Below are 19,718 nucleotides of genomic sequence, written 5' to 3'. Positions count from 1 at the left end.
ACTTGGAGACTCTTCAATACAGGCTAATAAAGAAGGTGAGCAATAAAGTGTATTGACTTTTGCTTTTTGAAGGCATACTGCACCAAATTTGCTCCGATTTCTTTCTGTTTGCTATATATATATATATATATATATACCTAGGTTTTTCCTTCTGAGTCCTGCATTGGAAAGGTTGTGCTGCCACCCCAAAGGCAAAGAGGTCTAGACGTTTGCTTAAAAAGTCTCTATAAAACATGAGTGTGTTACTTGTTATTATATCTTCACTTGTGGATCATCACTATATCACACTTTTTGTTCACTCTTTTTATATATGTTTTAATTCCCCCATGATTTCAAGGGGTATGTGTTCTTTATTTGTTAGCGCTTCACTCTTCCCTTGTGTGTTCAAATTTGGGGACTTATGTCTGCATTGCCCATGGCCCTGTTGTAATATTAGGACTTATAGATACCCAACATGGCGAACCCAAGTAACCTAATAAAGTAAACAGAAAAACCCTTAACATTTTAGTGGAGCTTAGAATGGCCAAATGTATGTTAAATTCAGCCGACCGAAGGTCTGGTAGCATAGACGCCTGGACCCTGACAAGCCTGGAGGTAAGTGTGCCCTGCAGCTGTCATTGTGTGTTTCTGTTTGTTTATGTTTATCTGTGGGTGTAGCAGTACATACATTCCAGCATTAAAGCAGCAACACTGAAATAAATACACTCCTGCATTCAAACACCAACACTACACACAAACATGCCCCTACAATTAAACACCAATGATGCTCAAAAATACACCCCTACAACCCTGACAAAGGTGCACACGCTGTGCACCGAAACACGCGTCTGGCTATTTTTTTTATCTCACAGTGTCACTTTGGTGTATTATACCATGTATATTTAAGCATGGAATAATTTTTATAGCACACAATTTTTCCTTTCTTTTTCTAACCTCTGACTGTCTAGCAAGCTTAACAGAGAGAGAGGCTTTATCTTATCTCTATGCTGCTTTTTCTTTCAGCTAGTTTAAAAGTGCTGCTTTGAGACATCACCATACCAGGATATAACAACATGGTATATGCCCCAAGGCATATGTCCACAATCTAAGATTTCTATCAGCCTAGCCTCTTAAGATGTTCACATACCTGAGTGAACATTTACTATAGGAACTGAATATCTCCCTCTACCTTGCTAATGACATTCTATTAACCATTTGGATGCCCCTTAGCTTGGCCACTTTGAATAAAGCCTTTATTAGTCATTCTGGTGACTATATTGCAGTTGAGAGGTTCTGCAGCTGCAGACTATCCCAAACTTCAAAATATCTTTTCAAAAATACACCCCTGCATTCAAGACACAAAACTCACCTGCATTTAAACTTCATTACTACAAACAAACCAAAAAAAAAAAACCCTGCAATTAAACCCCAACAGTACACCACTAAATTCAAATGGCAATTAGTACATACAAACACACAAGTTCATTCAATCACCAACTCTATACACAAATACACCTGTTCATTGACACATTCATACTCCATACAAGATCCTGCTTACGTTCAAACACAGACAATGCTCATAAATATACACAGCAAGAATAGGTAAATTGTAGATCCCCAGTTTGCAAAGCATTTTGAGAAATACAGCACAATTGAAGACCTACCTTTTCACTAATCTTGTGCTACAAAAGATCCCACCTTTCTTGCACCGGCATCCTTCATGAATAGTTATTTTATAAAATGCATGCTAATTTATGGAAAACTAACTGCCAAATCTGTAAATATAAGTGCATATGACAGACTAAACAGTGACATTTAACTAAAATGTTTAACTTAAATAGTAGTTGTATTTTAAAAGCATAATTATGTTTTACCCATAACAATTACAGGGAATTTAAAGTGAATTTAAAGTTAAGATCTAAGTAGCTGAACTGACAGCATAGCTGTATTTTTTCAATTCAGCTATTTTGACCTTTCAAATTTTCTTTGAATTCTCACTTTATTGAATAACCTTATAATGTATCTAATTAAGTTATCTCTAAGAAGGATAAAATGTCAAAAGAAATAGGACACTACTGTCTGTAACATACATTGACAAGAGGATTAAACTAAGTAATCTGTTTTAATCAGTTTTCCTTGTATACGTAAACAAATAAAATATATATGCTTAAATAACAAAGGTCATGGATAAATATACATTGTAGACTAAAATTATCTTATTGTGTTTTTTGACTCTTAATATTTTAGATAAAAACTGCAGACTTAAAAGAGATCTTACCATCTCAACATCTGAAACAGGACCAAAGCTGGTTACATATATATCTGTTTTGACTTCTGTAACAGGACCTGTCACATATTTGTATAAAGAAAAATAAAAAATATGATATCATGAAAGTTGCAAGAAGAATAAAATGAGAGTTTTATTATTCAGTAACATTTGTGTTATATTAGATGTGCATTGAAGAAAACTATATCAACAATATAAAGAAACATTACATAAAAATATACCACTTTATAATGAAAACATTTCAATTGATATTTTATTTAAATGTAAGGTAAGGTTAAAGAGAATTTGAGCCATATTTTTTTGTATAGCATATTATTTGTCTTTAAACAGAAGTCAAAACACTATCTTCAGTTTTATGAAAGACAGATTCATACATGTTGAATATTTACCTCCAAATCCGGGTCGGAGTCTGTTATCGTAACCATCCAATAGTCTATCTAAAATGCGTGTTATATTTTCAGAATGTATATTTTCATTGATGGCAAAGTTTCCAAAAGTATTACTCGCACTGTAAATATATTAAAATATATAATTATGAAAAAACTTGAGGTAAAAGTTATAATTTTGTTTAGTGAAGCAAAAATAAATATATATTGTTTAATATTTTCTACACAAAACACTAGAGATTTTAATTAAACACACACATGTACTCACCATAATGAGATTTGAATCCAGAAGATCAGCCAAGCCATGCTTCAGCCCTGAAAGAAAGTCCAATAAAATCGCTTTGCCTAGTCAACCTAGTTAAGTTCACGTGCCATATATTTTTTCAGAAATCTATCTGGATTGCGATGCAAAACTGCGTAGTACAGATGGAGTTCTCTCCCCTTTTTTGCTCTTTAATTTCTCTATCACGGTTAAGACGCATCTAACTCATTCAGCTCAGGGAATTAGAATTTGAAGAGACGGTGCACAGTCGGAAAGCACTGACAATAAACGGAAAGGGCATTATGGGAGATTAAAAAGAACAAATCCACAGCTAGTTTTGGCATAGAATTAACAAGGACCTATTAGGAAATATTTTAAAGCCATGGTAGCTCACTGATTTGGAAATGGGCTACATATATATATATATATATATATATATATATATATATATATATATATATATATTAATAGGGCTTTGTTCTTTTTTATTTTAAAATTAATTTTTATTTTTAAAATTGTAATTTCAATATAAGCTTTTACTTATTGTAAAAAGTTTTATAAATATAATAATTTAATGTCCAAGCATCACAAAGGGATTTTTGGTTTAATTAAAGGTTATGTGTTTACACTATGTAATTGTGACAGACCCTCTGTCCCTAAATTGTAAAGTTAAACACTTTGTTTGTTTAACGGTTCGAATGGAATATAGTCTGCCTTATTTTATCCCAAGCCGTTCAAATACCGAAAGAACTACCAAGCGACGACCACCCAAACTGGGAGCGTGGCACTTATTAACCTCATTGACCTTCTTAACACCTCTAAGCAGTCCACTGGGTGGTCAGCGTTTGTAAGCACGAACACGTGGCGGCGGCCATCCTGGGATACGAATGCGGCCAGTGGTGTTTTGTCGTTGAGTGCATGGAACTAAAATTGGACACTCGCCCACTCCCCGTTAGGTTCAATGGGAATTGCACAAATGGAGCGCCAATCGGTAGACACAATCTACCGAACCAACTACACTCATCACAAGAGATGTCCCAAACAGTTCGCTGGCGAACATAGCATGTTCGCGTTCGCCACGGCGGGCGAACATATGTAATGTTCAGTCCGCCCCCTATTCGTCATCATTGAGTAAACTTTGACCCTGTACCTCACAGTCAGCAGACACATTACAGCCAATCAGCATCCATTTTAGATTCATTCGGAAGCTGCATACATTTTTTTTTTTTTTTTTTAATTTATTTTATTTTTAATTTTTTATTATTTATTTTTGTAGTGCATGGAGGTATAACAAATGAGCATGTGGTACCCCAACGGCATTCCTCATGCTTTTCAAGTAACAATTGTAACAATAGGGTATATGTTAATACGTGCACATTTTATATGTTAAATTATTTTGAGGTTTGTCAGTCAGATTCAACAACTTGGTAGTGTTTAGACAGGCTTAGACAATTTAAGAACATCTTTGAATTAAAACAGGCTTAAGCTTACGTCATAGTGAATACGTTATATTAAGTAGTGCGTGAGTATATAAATCTACATACTGAGAACCAGGGTGAGGCTATCTATGGAGGTGGTTAACTATGATTGGCCCTGGCATGTTTGTTAGTCTGGCCTGCATGGTTGTCTGGCATGAATAAAAGTAGCATGTTTCAACTATATTAGTAGTTAGACTAGTTTGCACTAAAACATGGAAGACATCCTAGTATGAATCGTGATCAACCGCTCTCAGAGACTATGTATTGCGACATGTATATGATGTGGAAAGGTTAACTGTTATGACTGTCTATAGACGAAGTGGCTTTAGCTGCACCTTAAGGATCACCAGTCCGTGGGTGCTGTATCTCTGCGACTGCTATTCAGCAGACATAGATTGCCGGTTATTGTTGCCAATGCTATTCAGAAGCCATAGATTGACGGGTATTGTTGCCAATGCTATTCAGGAGCCATAGATTGCCAGGTATTGTTGCCAATGCTATTCGGTGGGTGAGTCCTGTAGCCTCCTGGTGGGCTAGAGTCCATAAAGCCTGGTGCTGGCCCTCCAAAGTCATGGTACTGCCCAGTCATCCTATGCCCATTCGGGGACTGGGTCTGAGGCTGGTGCATGGAGCAGCACTGCAGTGCTTGGGTAGGATGCTGGTCCGGTCTCGTACCTGCAGAAGGGGCTGTAGCATCCTGTGAGGGGTTTGTAGTCCAACAGGGCTCTGGGTCGGCCCCAGTGTTTTCGGCTGCTGGGCTGCTCAGTGGAGCAGCACTGCAGTGCTTGGGAAGGATGCCGGTCCGGTCTCGTACCTGCAGAAGGGGCTGTAGCATCCTGTGAGGGGTTTGTAGTCCGACAGGGCTCTGGGTCGGCCCCGGTGTTTTCGGGTCTCGGTCGGTCTCGCGGGTCCGGTCCGGTGCCTCTCGTCTCTCCGCGTGTGCCTCAGAGGCCTTTTTATCATGGGCTTGGGAGCTCGTCTCCTTTGGTGGCGAGGGGTTGGCTTGCGGCGTGTGCGGTACATCAGGGTGGGCCCTCTGACACCCTTACGACTGGGTGAGCTGTCTGTTTGTACAGCAGGAGCTTGGGGATGAAGTGTGCTCATGGTGTGTCGCCCTCCCGTTCCCTGCTCCTTTACCTACTGGGTTGTTGGGGGTGGCGGTTGTTCCAATCACTTGTATAGTTTGACCCAGAAGTCATTGAATATCATGTCAAGGCGTTTGAGCGCATCTTCCACGTAGTTGCCATCTAGAGGCTGAGAAGTTGGCCTAACCGACCAGGACGCGGCCGCCATTTTATTTGTCTCGGTGCCGTTCCCATCGGCAACCCGGGGGATGGCAGGATGCGGTATAGTCCTGTGCTCTTGATCGGTGGGGACCGGGATGACCCCCGCCGGTCCATGGGGGGGAGAACGGGGTTCCACACTGGCATGTTCAGCTTGGTCTGCTGGTCGGGGAGCGGCCGTCTCCCTCACAACATCGCTGCTGGTAGGCCGCGGCTTCCAAGTTTGTGGGTCCGGTGAGTAACACCACATGTTTGGTATCTACATATAGTACTCCCGGTCATCTGTCGTTTGGGCTGCAATTTGAGTCCGGTTTTGGCCTTTGTCAGTGCGGATTACACAAGATTGGGCTTAGCAGTGCTGGAGCCCCAGACAAGCACATCTGTTCAGCTCTGCAGTTAGGCCCCACCCCCCGGAAGCTGCATTCTTAGTGAGAGGAGGGACAGTGTAGCTGCTGCTGATTTAATAGGGAAATCGATAGCTAGGCTAGTGTATTCAGTGTCCACTACAGTCCTGAAGGACTCATCTGATCTCTGCTGAAAGGACAGCACCCCAAAAAGCCCTTTTTAGGGCTAGGACATCAGTCTGCTTTTTTTTTTCCTGTGTAATCTAATTGCAGTTGCCTGCCTGCCAGCATGTTTGTCAGGCTCACAGCGTATACTGTGCCCACTTGCCCAGTGCCACCACTCATATCTGGTGTCACAATAGCTTGCATTTAAAAAAAAAACAAAAAACTTTTTTGACTGTGAAATAATAGCAGTCAGTTTCCTTCACACGTGTGCGTTTCAGGGCCTGCCAGGGCACAGTGTCACACCAGTGCAACTCATATCTGGTGTAACAGTAGTGTACATTTAAAAAAAAAAAAAAGCGTCTACTCTGCCAACTTTTGCCAGTGCACAGTGCCACTCATATCTGTTGTCACAGTAGCTTGCACGCATAGTACCACTAATCGAAAAATAAATGACAGGCAGAGGCAGGCCACCCCGCAGGGGCCGTCGTGGTAGTAGTGGTAGTAGTGCTGTGATTCCCTTTGGCCCTAGAATAATGCCCAGTGTTCAAAGGCCACGTACCCTGAACTCGAAAAGTTCTGAGGACATAGTTGACTGGCTAACACAGGACACCCAATCTTCTACAGCTTCCGCTCGGAACCTTGACGCACCATCCTCCTCCAGCTTAGCTTCGGGCAACTCTCAAGTTACCACTCGCCCGCCTGCCGCCACCACCAACACTAGCACCACAGCCGCTTCACTTGATCTGTCAGAGGAGTTATTTACACATCAGTTGGAAGAAATGAGTGATGCACAACCATTATTGACAGAGAATGTAGATAACAGGGATATGTCTCAGTCAGGCAGCATTACACACATGGACGTACGGTGTGATAATGATGATGTTGTACCCGCTGCTGCTTCCTTTGCTGAGTTGTCAGATACAAGTGAAGCGGTTGATGATGACGATGCGTCCGTGGATGTCACGTGGGTGCCCGCTAGAAGAGAAGAAGAACAGGGGGAAAGTTCAGATGGGGAGACAGAGAGGAGGAGGAGACGAGTTGGAAGCAGGGGGAGGTCATCGCAAGGAGCAAGTGGCACAGTCAGACAGCATGCATCGGCACCCGGGGTCAGCCAGACAGCACGCCAATCAACGCATGCTGTTGCCACCACCAGAATGCCGTCATTGCAGAGCTCAGCAGTGTGGCATTTTGTTTGTGTGTCTGCCTCTGACAACAGCGATGCCATTTGCAACCGGTGCCAAAAGAAGAGTCGTGGAAAGTCCAACACCCACCTAGGTACAACTGCTTTGTGAAGGCACATGATTGCACATCACAAACGCCTATGGGATCAACACATGAGTACAAGCAGCACACAAACTCAAAGCCGCCATCCTCCTCCTGGTCCATCATCTTCAGCCACGTCAACCACTGCTGTCCTTCTTGCCCCCTCTCAACCATCCGCCACTCCGTCTCTCGCCTTGAGCAGTTCCTGCTCATCTGCCCACAGTCAGGTGTCTGTCAAGGACATGTTTGAGCGTAAGAAGCCAATGTCACAAAGTCACCCCCTTGCCCGGCATCTGACAGCTGGCTTGTCTGAACTCTTAGCCCGCCAGGTTTTACCATACAAGCTGGTGGAGTCTGAGGCGTTCCAAAAATTTGTGAGAGGCAACGCAGAGAGAGGAGTCTGAAGAAGAGGAGTCAGAGGAGGAAGGTGGCTTTGAGGAGGTGGAAGACCAAACACAGCAGGCGTCCCAGGGGGCTTGTTGTCACCTTTCGGGGACCCTTGGTGTTGTACGTGGCTGGGTGGAGGAAGAGACCTTCAATGACATCAGTGAGGACAAGGAACGGGACATGACTAGCTTGGTATCCAACCTTGTGCAAATGGGGAGTTTGCGGTTGTGCAAATGGACTGTTTGCGGTTGTTTGCGGTGCGTTAAACGGGGAGTTTGGTCTGTCACTGTGAAGCGGGCGTAACCCTTACACTACCTGATCGATACAACATCATACCTGATGTTTTAAAGCACGTTATTCCAAACAATTTAGGAATGTTAGGTGATTTATGCCCTTTATGGTTTAAAACCAGTTTCTGCATCAACTATGTAATTTTCCATGGCAGTTTTGCCATGGATCCCCCTCCGGCATGCCATAGTCCAGGTGTTAGTCCCCTTGAAACAACTTTTCCATCACTATTGTGGCCAGAAAGAGTCCCTGTGGGTTTTAAAATTTGCCTGCCTATTGAAGTCTATGGCGGTTCGCCCGGTTCGCCCGTTTGCGAACATTTGCGGAAGTTCGCGTCCGCCGTTTGCGAACGGAAAATTTTATGTTTGCGACATCTCTACTCACCACCTATGTGCGTGAACGGCTCCGTTCGACTCTTTGAACATTAGACTGTTTGAAATAGACTGGCTGCACAGCCTGATTCTCTGGAAATATTTTGGGCATGAGCCCATGCATGCAGTCGGTCAAAAAGAGACTTCTGGTTAACTTTTGAACCCCTGAACCGATCTGGGTGATTTTTAAGTATGTTGTTCCCCCAGATCAGGGCTATCAGGGTATGCATGTTTTATGGGGTTCTAATATGGTTTTGGGGTGTTTTCAAAAATTTATAAAAACTTGTCTTTTTCGTTTGGAGATAATAGAGTTGATACAGTAATTAACTCAATTATCTCCTAAGCAGAGGGGAGGGATTGTGTATTCTGTATGGGAATGTCTCAATGTGAAACTTGTTTTTTTATTGGTTTGTCCATCTTGTAACCCTGTGCCTAACAAGGTCCACCTGGGTGTCACCCTTGTTGGGAAACCTGCATAAAAGGCCAGTGTGCCACCATTAAAATTCAGATCTTACTTTACCCTCAATCTAGAGTCTTGTCTCTTATTGGGGGAAACTGCTATAAAGCCATCACAACTAGCTTTTGTAAGAGCTTCTCTACTTGGATGACTGCCTGGAATGCTGTAATACTCCTCACACCTGAGAGAAGGACACCCTCTGGTGGTAGAAACCCCTCTACTCATCAGGGTAACCGCTACAGTAATAAAACATGAAATATTAGGTTCATAAGCAATTTCATGCTAAACTAATACGCTAAAAACATATTCATCATAAGTCTGTAACCATGAACATGAATGAAATCTATATAGTTAGGTTTGAAATCAAATTAATAAATGCATGTTAAGGTATTTACTGCTTGCTATTTGAATACTAAATCATTAATTGTAATATAGTTCATGGACTGGGTTATTACACAAATTGGGCTAATACACAAATTCTGTGCTTATTTCAGTCAGTGGTTTTATATGCATTCCATATGGTTCATATGATTCCGAAAGTGCATCCACTTGATTTCTACATCACTACATCTTGGCAACTATATACCTACAACTTTGCTGCCAAGGGAGGCAATGTGAAGCAGAAAGAACTCACACCATCGGTGGTCATGATGTTACGCAATAAGGAACAAGGGCGGCCATCTTCATCCCAAGGCCTACTCGACTTGGGTTTGGATACAGAGGACAGTGACATTCCTGAAGACCCCACAACCCCCCCTCACCATGGGCAATCTACGGAGATTACTTCAGGAAACTTCAGCAGACGCATTCCACCAACCCATCGAGATGTCGGACTTTGTAAAGCACATGGGAATCACCTCGCTACACCCACTGCTGGTGGATCGCAGGGAGAAGCTGGGCATACGTTCGGAGGAGAGACACTTCCACCTCGCCATCCTCAAAGGGAGAGACCGATGTTACGAAAGCAACTTTGCCACTGGTTTTTGGATGGGCCTGTTTGTCAGCCTCCTACCCTGGGACTATGGGCCCTGTGATAACCCATGTTCAAAAGTACTCTTTCTGCCCCTTGGACCTTTAACTGGAACAGATTCAAACATGTGGCGGCAGCCATCTTAAATTGTCCCGCAGTGTTTTGTTGTTGAGTGTATGGAACTTTTTTGGGCATGGGACCATGTGCACGGTGGGGCAAAAATAAGATTTCCAGGAAATTCCTGAACCCCTGAACCGATCTGGGTGATTTTTGGATATGTTGTTCATCCAGATCGGGGCTATCAGGGGATGTGGGGATATGTTGTATTTTGGGGTACTTTTTGGGGTTTGTAAAAATGTATGTATAGAGTTAAGTTAGAGTTAAGTTTAGCCCATTGTCTTTGTTAATTGTATCACAGGCAGAGGGGATGGATTGTGTACACTGTAGGGGAGTGTCTGCATTAAAGACTTTGTTTTTATTGGTTTGTTAATTCTGTGTCCTGTGCCCCACATGGTTCACCTAGGCGTCAACCTTGTGGGGACATTTTTTATAAAAACTCAAGCTGTTCAATAAACCTCAGACCTTCTTAACCTCAACTTGCAAAGTGCTATACTCTGTATACTCCCCTGGATGCTAATCACTAGCTCTAAGAGCTGTTCCTACTTCGCTCTCTGAAGGAATAGGGGTTCACCCACTGGAGCCTGGAGCCTTGTCGTAGGTCCAGGGTGGGTAAGAGACAGTGAGACCCGAACCAAGCTCCGGCGGTTCGTGGGATCTGCCGTGCTTATGGTGTCTGGTGCGGTGCTGATTGTCCTTGGTAAGCACTAGGAGCATCGATTGACGGAGGGTCAGTTACAACCGCCACAAGGGGATTACCCCACACGTTACCTGAAAGTGGATCCTTGAGCTGTGGACAACATAAATCACCCAGATCAGAGCAGGGGTTCACAAATTCCATGGAAGTTACATTTTACCAACCGCAAGCATGGCTTTCATGCCCCAAATAGTTCCACAGATTTAGGCTGTGCGGCCGGTCTATCTTCTCCTCTCTCCTGGAGATAATTGGCTTAAGTGGGTGTGGTAACTTAATTATATCCAGGTACAGGAAATATCTCCGAGTCCAATAACTGTTACAAAAAACTAGTGTTGTCGCGAACCCGGAATTTTCTTCAATGGGCAGGCGAATTTTAAAAACAACAGGGACTCTTTCTGGCCACAATAGTGATGGAAAAGTTGTTTCAAGGGGACTAACACCTGGACTGTGGCCTGCCAGAGGGGGATCCATGGCAAAACTCCCATGGAAAATTGCACAGTTGATGCAGAGTCTGCTTTTAATCCATAAAGGGCAGACATCACCTAACATTGACACCTGTCCTCAAAGCCCAGCCCTGATACACACTGACACAGAGCAGAATAGAGACTGTTCCCCCTACATAGGGTCACTTGGCAGATATGGATTGACACCTGTCCTCAAAACCCCTGATATATCTCCGAGCAGAATAGAGACTGTTCCCCCTACATAGGGTCACTTGGCAGATATGGATTGACACCTGTCCTCAAAACCCCTGATACACACTGACACAGAGTAGAATAGAGACTGTTCCTTGTCCACAGAGACCATGATACACACTAACACAGAGCAGAATAGGGACTGTTCCCCCTACATAGGGTCACTTGGCAGATATGGATTGACACCTATCCTAATGATCCCTGATACACACTGACACAGAGCAGAATAGAGACTGTTCCCCCTACATAGGGTCACTTGGCAGATATGGATTGACACCTATCCTAATGATCCCTGATACACACTGACACAGAGCAGAATAGGGACTGTTCCTCCTACATAGGGTCACTTGGCAGATATGGATTGACACCTGTCCTAATGATCCCTGATACACACTGACACAGAGCAGAATAGGGACTGTTCCTCCTACATAGGGTCACTTGGCAGATATGGATTGACACCTATCCTAATGATCCCTGATACACACTGACACAGAGCAGAATAGAGACTGTTCCTCCTACATAGGGTCACTTGGCAGATATGGATTGACACCTGTCCTAATGATCCCTGATACACACTGACACAGAGCAGAATAGAGACTGTTCCCCCTACATAGGGTCACTTGGCAGATATGGATTGACACCTATCCTAATGATCCCTGATACACACTGACACAGAGCATAATAGGGACTGTTCCCCCTACATAGGGTCACTTGGCAGATATGGATTGACACCTGTCCTCAAAACCCCTGATACACACTGACACAGAGCAGAATAGAGACTGTTCCCCCTACATAGGGTCACTTGGCAGATATGGATTGACACCTATCCTAATGATCCCTGATACACACTGACACAGAGCATAATAGGGACTGTTCCTCCTACATAGGGTCACTTGGCAGATATGGATTGACACCTGTCCTAATGATCCCTGATACACACTGACACAGAGCAGAATAGGGACTGTTCCTCCTACATAGGGTCACTTGGCAGATATGGATTGACACCTATCCTAATGATCCCTGATACACACTGACACAGAGCAGAATAGAGACTGTTCCTCCTACATAGGGTCACTTGGCAGATATGGATTGAAACCTGTCCTAATGATCCCTGATACACACTGACACAGAGCAGAATAGAGACTGTTCCACCTACATAGGGTCACTTGGCAGATATGGATTGACACCTATCCTAATGATCCCTGATACACACTGACACAGAGCAGAATAGGGACTGTTCCTCCTACATAGGGTCACTTGGCAGATATGGATTGACACCTGTCCTAATGATCCCTGATACACACTGACACAGAGCAGAATAGGGACTGTTCCTCCTACATAGGGTCACTTGGCAGATATGGATTGACACCTGTCCTAATAATCCCTGATACACACTGACACAGAGCAGAATAGGGACTGTTCCTCCTACATAGGGTCACTTGGCAGATATGGATTGACACCTGTCCTAATGATTCCTGATACACACTGACACAGAGCAGAATAGAGACTGTTCCTCCTACATAGGGTCACTTGGCAGATATGGATTGACACCTGTCCTAATGATCCCTGATACACACTGACACAGAGCAGAATAGAGACTGTTCCCCCTACATAGGGTCACTTGGCAGATATGGATTGACACCTGTCCTCAAAACCCCTGATACACACTGACACAGAGCAGAATAGAGACTGTTCCTTGTCCACAGAGACCATGATACACACTGACACAGAGCAGAATAGGGACTGTTCCCCCTACATAGGGTCACTTGGCAGATATGGATTGACAAATCCCTGACAAACAGCTACCACATGCAAGGAAGGCAGCAGGGGCGCAAATGACCCACTCCCGACGCGGGAAGGTAGTGACGACAAATAGCAATACAGGACTCTTTAGAGGCCCTGTGATTGTAATCAGTCCACTTGAAATCCTTTAACTTTGATCAATTGGAGGGAAGTCTGGTGCAGAGCCACTGACCCATGCACAGGGCCAGCCTTAGGCCTTTGGGCGCCCTGTGCAAGAAATCTTCCCGACGCGGGAAGGTAGTGACGACAAATAACAATACAGGACTCTTTAGAGGCCCTGTGATTGTAATCAGTCCACTTGAAATCCTTTAACTTTGATCAATTGGAGGGAGGTCTGGTGCAGAGCCACTGACCCATGCGCAGGGCCAGCCTTAGGCCTTTGGGCGCCCTGTGCAAGAAATCTTCCCGACGCGGGAAGGTAGTGACGACAAATAACAATACAGGACTCTTTAGAGGCCCTGTGATTGTAATCAGTCCACTTGAAATCCTTTAACTTTGATCAATTGGAGGGAAGTCTGGTGCAGAGCCACTGACCCATGCACAGGGCCAGCCTTAGGCCTTTGGGCGCCCTGTGCAAGAAATCTTCCCGACGCGGGAAGGTAGTGACGACAAATAACAATACAGGACTCTTTAGAGGCCCTGTGATTGTAATCAGTCCACTTGAAATCCTTTAACTTTGATCAATTGGAGGGAGGTCTGGTGCAGAGCCACTGACCCATGCGCAGGGCCAGCCTTAGGCCTTTGGGCGCCCTGTGCAAGAAATCTTCCCGACGCGGGAAGGTAGTGACGACAAATAACAATACAGGACTCTTTAGAGGCCCTGTGATTGTAATCAGTCCACTTGAAATCCTTTAACTTTGATCAATTGGAGGGAAGTCTGGTGCAGAGCCACTGACCCATGCACAGGGACAGCCTTAGGCCTTTGGGCGCCCTGTGCAAGAAATCTTCCCGACGCGGGAAGGTAGTGACGACAAATAACAATACAGGACTCTTTAGATTTTCCAGACCCTGGGGTTGACATTAGTCCAATTTTACATCTTGTGACCCATGAGGATGTTCCAGGCACTACTTGTGAAATAAAGACAGATAATAAAGTGAATGATCCTTCTCCTTGGGACTTGCACCCTGTCGTTGAAGGTGGAGTAGGCAATGGCAAGAGCATGCTGTGGGTAGTCAGTGCAAACACTCTCTTCCCGGTGAATAATGAGGAGACTAACTATGATGACGTTATTTGCGTTGAAAGTAATGATGCCAGAGATCTTTTGAAACCATATGGAAGGAACGAATTGGTTAAAAGAAAGGCAAGAGACCACCTGCATATAGACAAGAATATGCATAAGAGAAAGAAGAGAACAGGTGAAAAAGAGAAGCTGCAGACTGCCTATCTGCAAATAGTTGAGTTATGTCCTGAAGATGTCCGTGTTACCACAGTGCAGACCATAGGCGAGCGCAGCCTATTGCATTAGGGTGTGCACCCTAAAGCACAAACACGCCGCGTATATATGTATGTATGTATATATATATATATATATATATATATATATATACAGAAAATCCAAATAGATGGCTGCACTCACGGTTTTAAAAGTACAACGTTTATTGAAAAATGGTTAAAACATCAGCGATCAATGTTTCAGTCCTACTTGGAGGACTTTCTTCAGGATCATAAAAACACAATACCATACATACAAGTTTTATATACATAATTAATAATAATGACATAATTAATCAAATTAAGGAAATTAAGAAAATTAGCTTACCCCCAGGTGAAAATTGCCGTGTACCCGGCGTCCCTACGTGTCCAGTGCACATGCACGAATAGGCTCCGCCCCCTTTAGTGACGTCATAACGTAATGCCGTTCGTTGCCATAGCGACGCGGACACCTAATGCGTCGCTATGGAGATAAAACAAAACGGCCTTAATAAGTGTACGTAATTTAGGGAAGCACCGTGCAGATAAAATTTATATGGATGATTAGTGCAACATGACAAGTTTAAACAGTGTAGTATAAAAGAAATGTGAGCAATGCCATGTTACTTATTTGAATTACAGATAGTAGTCCTAAGGTGTAATAGTGGCTGAATGCCAATATGAAGTATTAATGTAAAGTGCATAATGTAAGTAAATAAATAAAGATGTTGAAAATATTATTTCAGTAAAGGATCAAATAGTCTTCAGTGCAAATTTTCTAAAGTAACATATGTGAACTTAAAGTGCAAAATCAGTGACAAAAAGTGCCAAAGTGTGTATTTAAAGTGACAAGCATATATTAAAGTGCAAAAATATATAGAACATTTTTTTTTGTTTTAAAATACATTATTGACAATAAATAATTTATACTAAAAAGGACTAACCAGGGGGCGGGGCCTGACAGCCATCATGGCAGGACGTGCTCTATGAGAGCTCCAGCAAAAAAGGGCAGAATCTTGGCAATCCCAGCTACAAAAATGATGCCAGCACCACAAGGGATCCAAAAACGGGTCCAGAACCTTACCGGGAACAGAATGACACCCGACTTGCACCGCTCCACACTGCAAGCACAAGCTCCGACCATGCGGCCTAAACTGGAGCGGAGCCCGAGGCCTGGGGGAGGTGGCCGATCCCCCGGCTTAGGACCTGCTCCCAAGCGCAACCAGACGACTGCCCTGCTGCCCCCCCCCCCTCTGGACCGGCGGGGGTTATCCCGGTCCTCGCAGGGGACGATTATTCCCCCCTCACAGCACCAAAAAGCGACAAAACATGAAGCTACCCGGGAATACAAAGGTCCAATCAAGATGGCGGCCAAAGCACGAGCGGCGCCACAACGTTCCCTCACTAAGCCACCGGACAGCATCTGGATGTTCCTTGAACGGATCAGCAACCACCTCTGGAGCGAACTCCATATCAGAGGCCGGCACCTCCACTCAGCTATCGTTGCATTGGCGGTATGGATACGACCAGCAACCCGACGCCAACTTGGCAATTACTTAAACCCAGCCATTGGAGTGGTCTCAGGTCAGCAAAAGAACCGAGGACCGAAGCGGCGAGTGCGGACGACATCCCACCCCGAAACCAGCAGACGGTCCTGCGACCACCAGACCGGCACAAGCGAACCCGCCCGACACACTCCCCACCCAGAGGTACCTGACCCTTCCGACCACCACAGTGCAACCTGGCATATGCAGACCCGCATGGCTGATCGGGAATCGGCACAGCCTCACGCCACCAAATCTGTTCGGCTCCAATGCCCCCTGCGACACCCCATCAAGACCGTTTGGCCACAGCATAATGCCGAGTGGTTTCTTACTGCCGGGCGACGGGCCTCAAGGACTGGCGTAGGCTGAGAGCCTAAGGCGGACTAGCTTCATGTGTCCCATACCTACCTGTCATTTTGCAGGGATACTTGTTGCTCCTACCCACAAGGTGGCCAGGTGCACCACTGGACTGCCGAGGACTCTGTTTCCTTTTCTTTTCTTTTTGTTTCGCAACCTGCATCACTCATTGAGGTGCTCCCCACCCGACTACTTAAACACCAAATCTACTTACCTCAGCAAAGTGAAGCAGGTACCAGCGGACTGTAAACTTCCTCATGTAGTACTTTCCCCTAGATAGCTTAAACCACCTGCATCATGAGTTATTAGGGCCAAACTGAATACCGCAACAAGAGACTCCCCCCCTGAGCCTCCAAGCGGTGTGGGCTGATAACCACTATTGGACGCTACGATACCTGCTCTCGTGCACAGGATTAATTAGAGTTCAATAGTGTCTAGCAACTGACCAAGTAATTCACCCAGTGGTGCCCTTAAGCATTTAATCCATAAAGCATAATACACAAATTTACTAAGCTTAATCGTTTTGCTATGTTTAGTAGTTTTAAAAGGCTATGACACACCACAGTTCTGTATAGCATGAGTTAAAAAATATATATTTGTGCAAGTTTTTTCAACGCCATGTTCCTGTTATAAAATGTATGAAAAAGCATTGTTTGCCCCGCTGTTGTGGCGATGCAAGCATCTTCTGTACACTCTCTGCGCAACAAAAATAAAGAATTTAAAAAAAAAAAAAAAAAGGACTAACCACATATATTGTGGGTTACAAACTATCCACATATCAATATATACACTAATACTCATTAATCATACTGAGACACAAGTTTAAAAACCTCAAAAACAGCATAATACTATAGCAAAAACAAATATTGCCTATGCTTATGAATTGTGGACCTACTCTAGGCTGTAATTCCTATCTAGGCTACAATTATTGTGGCCTGTGTCTCAGAATGTATTAATTAAAAAATAAACTAAATTGGATTAAAACAATAATCTTAACTGGAGCGCTGTAACCCATATTGCTTCTGGGTTCAAAGAACAGTGTTTATGCAAACTAGGAGTGACAAAGAGATTAATGCATACAACTTCATTTTAATCTTAGGGAAATAGACCTCTAATTCGGAACTATCTTATATAGTAAAGGCTATAGCTCAGATGACAGATGTTAAAGGAGTCTCCTTAATCAAAACAGTCCAAACTTGATTTATAAAAATTATCAACCGTTACTTATCACCATGGATGTGAAGAGTCTTTATACGGTGATTCCACACGAAGCAGGAGTAGAAGCCATGCGTCAAGTTCTGTCAGCTTCAACAGTATATAGTGGGCCTCCTATTGAGTTCATTTTGGAAATTCTGGCACTAACTCTGGAAAAGAACTATTTCCGTTTTGAGAACCAATGGTATTTACAGGTATCCGGTACATCTATGGGGGCAGCTATGGCCCCCATGTATGCTAACGCATACATGTATATATATGAAAAACTGCACAGTTTGGCTCCATATGGCCATCTAATACAAGGGTACTCTCGCTATGTACATGACCTCCTAATTATATGGAAAGGTACAGCATCAGAAGCAAATACCATGGTGGAGGAACTCAACAAGCTACCAACACCCATCAGACTGACAGCACACATCAGTCCTGAGAGGGTTCAATATGTGGACGTTGAATTATCTGTTGGAGTAGACAAGCTAGAATATAGCTTGTATACCAAGACGACAGATCGAAATACACTGTTACACGTGCATAGTGCTCACCCTCAAATGCTCATCAAGTCTCCAAAAGCCCAGTATTTAAGGGTGATGAGAAACAACTCTAATGAGATCACCAAAGAAAGACAGTTGTCAGAAATGACGGAGAAATTTTTGGAACGTGGGTATCAGCGCTCCATTCTCGACCAAGCTCTAGACGAAGCTAGAAAACCTCAAGTATCCAAGGAGGAAATGCGAAACTGGGAAACAGTCCAGAGACTGTTTTTTCCCACCACGTACCACCAATCCACTAATTCTATCTCTTCAACTATCAGAAAAAGCTGGAGAATTTTGGCTGCAGACAATACCCTCCCTAAGGTCTTCCATGAAAAAACACTCATTTGTTTCAAAAAGAATAAGAATTTAAAAGATCTCTTAGTCCACACGGACCCTGTTTCAAGCTATATGGACAGCACCACTATCCAGAACCGGGGCAGCGTTCGTTGTCTCGGGTGCGTAACATGTGGGCACATGATGCTATCCAAAACCTTTTCTCATCCACATACGAACAAGCAATACCCCATTAGGAGGACTATCACATGTAAAACCACACATGTTATACATAAGCTGACATGTCCGTGTGGCTTAGTGTATATAGGCAAGACTGAAACCGTATTATGCGAGAGGATTAGAGGACATCGGTCCAGCATTAGACTGGCGTACAGGGATGGGATATCCAACAAACCAGTAGCCAAACACTTTTTGGAGTTGAAACATCCATTAACTTCTTTGAAGTTTGTAGCTATTGATCACGTCCCATTATCCAATAGAGCTGGAGACCGGGGTAAATTGCTATTGAACAGAGAAACTTTCTGGATTTATGAATTGGACACGGTGTCCCCAAAAGGCCTGAACGAGCATATCTCCTTTCATTCTTTTTTATAAATCAAGTTTGGACTGTTTTGATTAAGGAGACTCCTTTAACATCTGTCATCTGAGCTATAGCCTTTACTATATAAGATAGTTCCGAATTAGAGGTCTATTTCCCTAAGATTAAAATGAAGTTGTATGCATTAATCTCTTTGTCACTCCTAGTTTGCATAAACACTGTTCTTTGAACCCAGAAGCAATATGGGTTACAGCGCTCCAGTTAAGATTATTGTTTTAATCCAATTTAGTTTAATTTTTAATTAATACATTCTGAGACACAGGCCACAATAATTGTAGCCTAGATAGGAATTACAGCCTAGAGTAGGTCCACAATTCATAAGCATAGGCAATATTTGTTTTTGCTATAGTATTATGCTGTTTTTGAGGTTTTTAAACTTGTGTCTCAGTATGATTAATGATTATTAGTGTATATATTGATATGTGGATAGTTTGTAACCCACAATATATGTGGTTAGTCCTTTTTAGTATAAATTATTTATTGTCAATAATGTATTTTAAAACAAAAAATAATGTTCTATATATTTTTGCACTT

At 43.4% G+C, this 19,718-nt stretch overlaps 1 protein-coding gene across 3 annotated transcripts in view; it reads right to left on the bottom strand.

Moving 5' to 3' along the window:
- Window positions 1–3,139, bottom strand: part of GABRA6 (gamma-aminobutyric acid type A receptor subunit alpha6) — a 762,885-nt gene extending 759,746 nt beyond the window's left edge. For all 3 annotated transcript variants that reach the window (XM_063447494.1, XM_063447496.1, XM_063447497.1), the window contains exons 1-3: window positions 2,921–3,139; window positions 2,656–2,774; window positions 2,258–2,325 (exon numbers count right to left, since the gene is read on the bottom strand). In XM_063447494.1, coding sequence (XP_063303564.1) covers window positions 2,258–2,325; window positions 2,656–2,774; window positions 2,921–2,958 — 225 coding nt within the window. In that variant the 5' untranslated portion in view covers window positions 2,959–3,139. The remainder of the gene's footprint in view (window positions 1–2,257; window positions 2,326–2,655; window positions 2,775–2,920) is intronic.
- Between the last annotated feature and the right edge of the window lie 16,579 nt (window positions 3,140–19,718).

Source organism: Pelobates fuscus, chromosome 3, assembly GCF_036172605.1.
Source record: "Pelobates fuscus isolate aPelFus1 chromosome 3, aPelFus1.pri, whole genome shotgun sequence".
Taxonomy (NCBI): Eukaryota; Metazoa; Chordata; class Amphibia; order Anura; family Pelobatidae; genus Pelobates; species Pelobates fuscus.
Note: the sequence above shows the minus strand (reverse complement) of the source record. Positions and strands in the feature narration are given on the sequence as shown.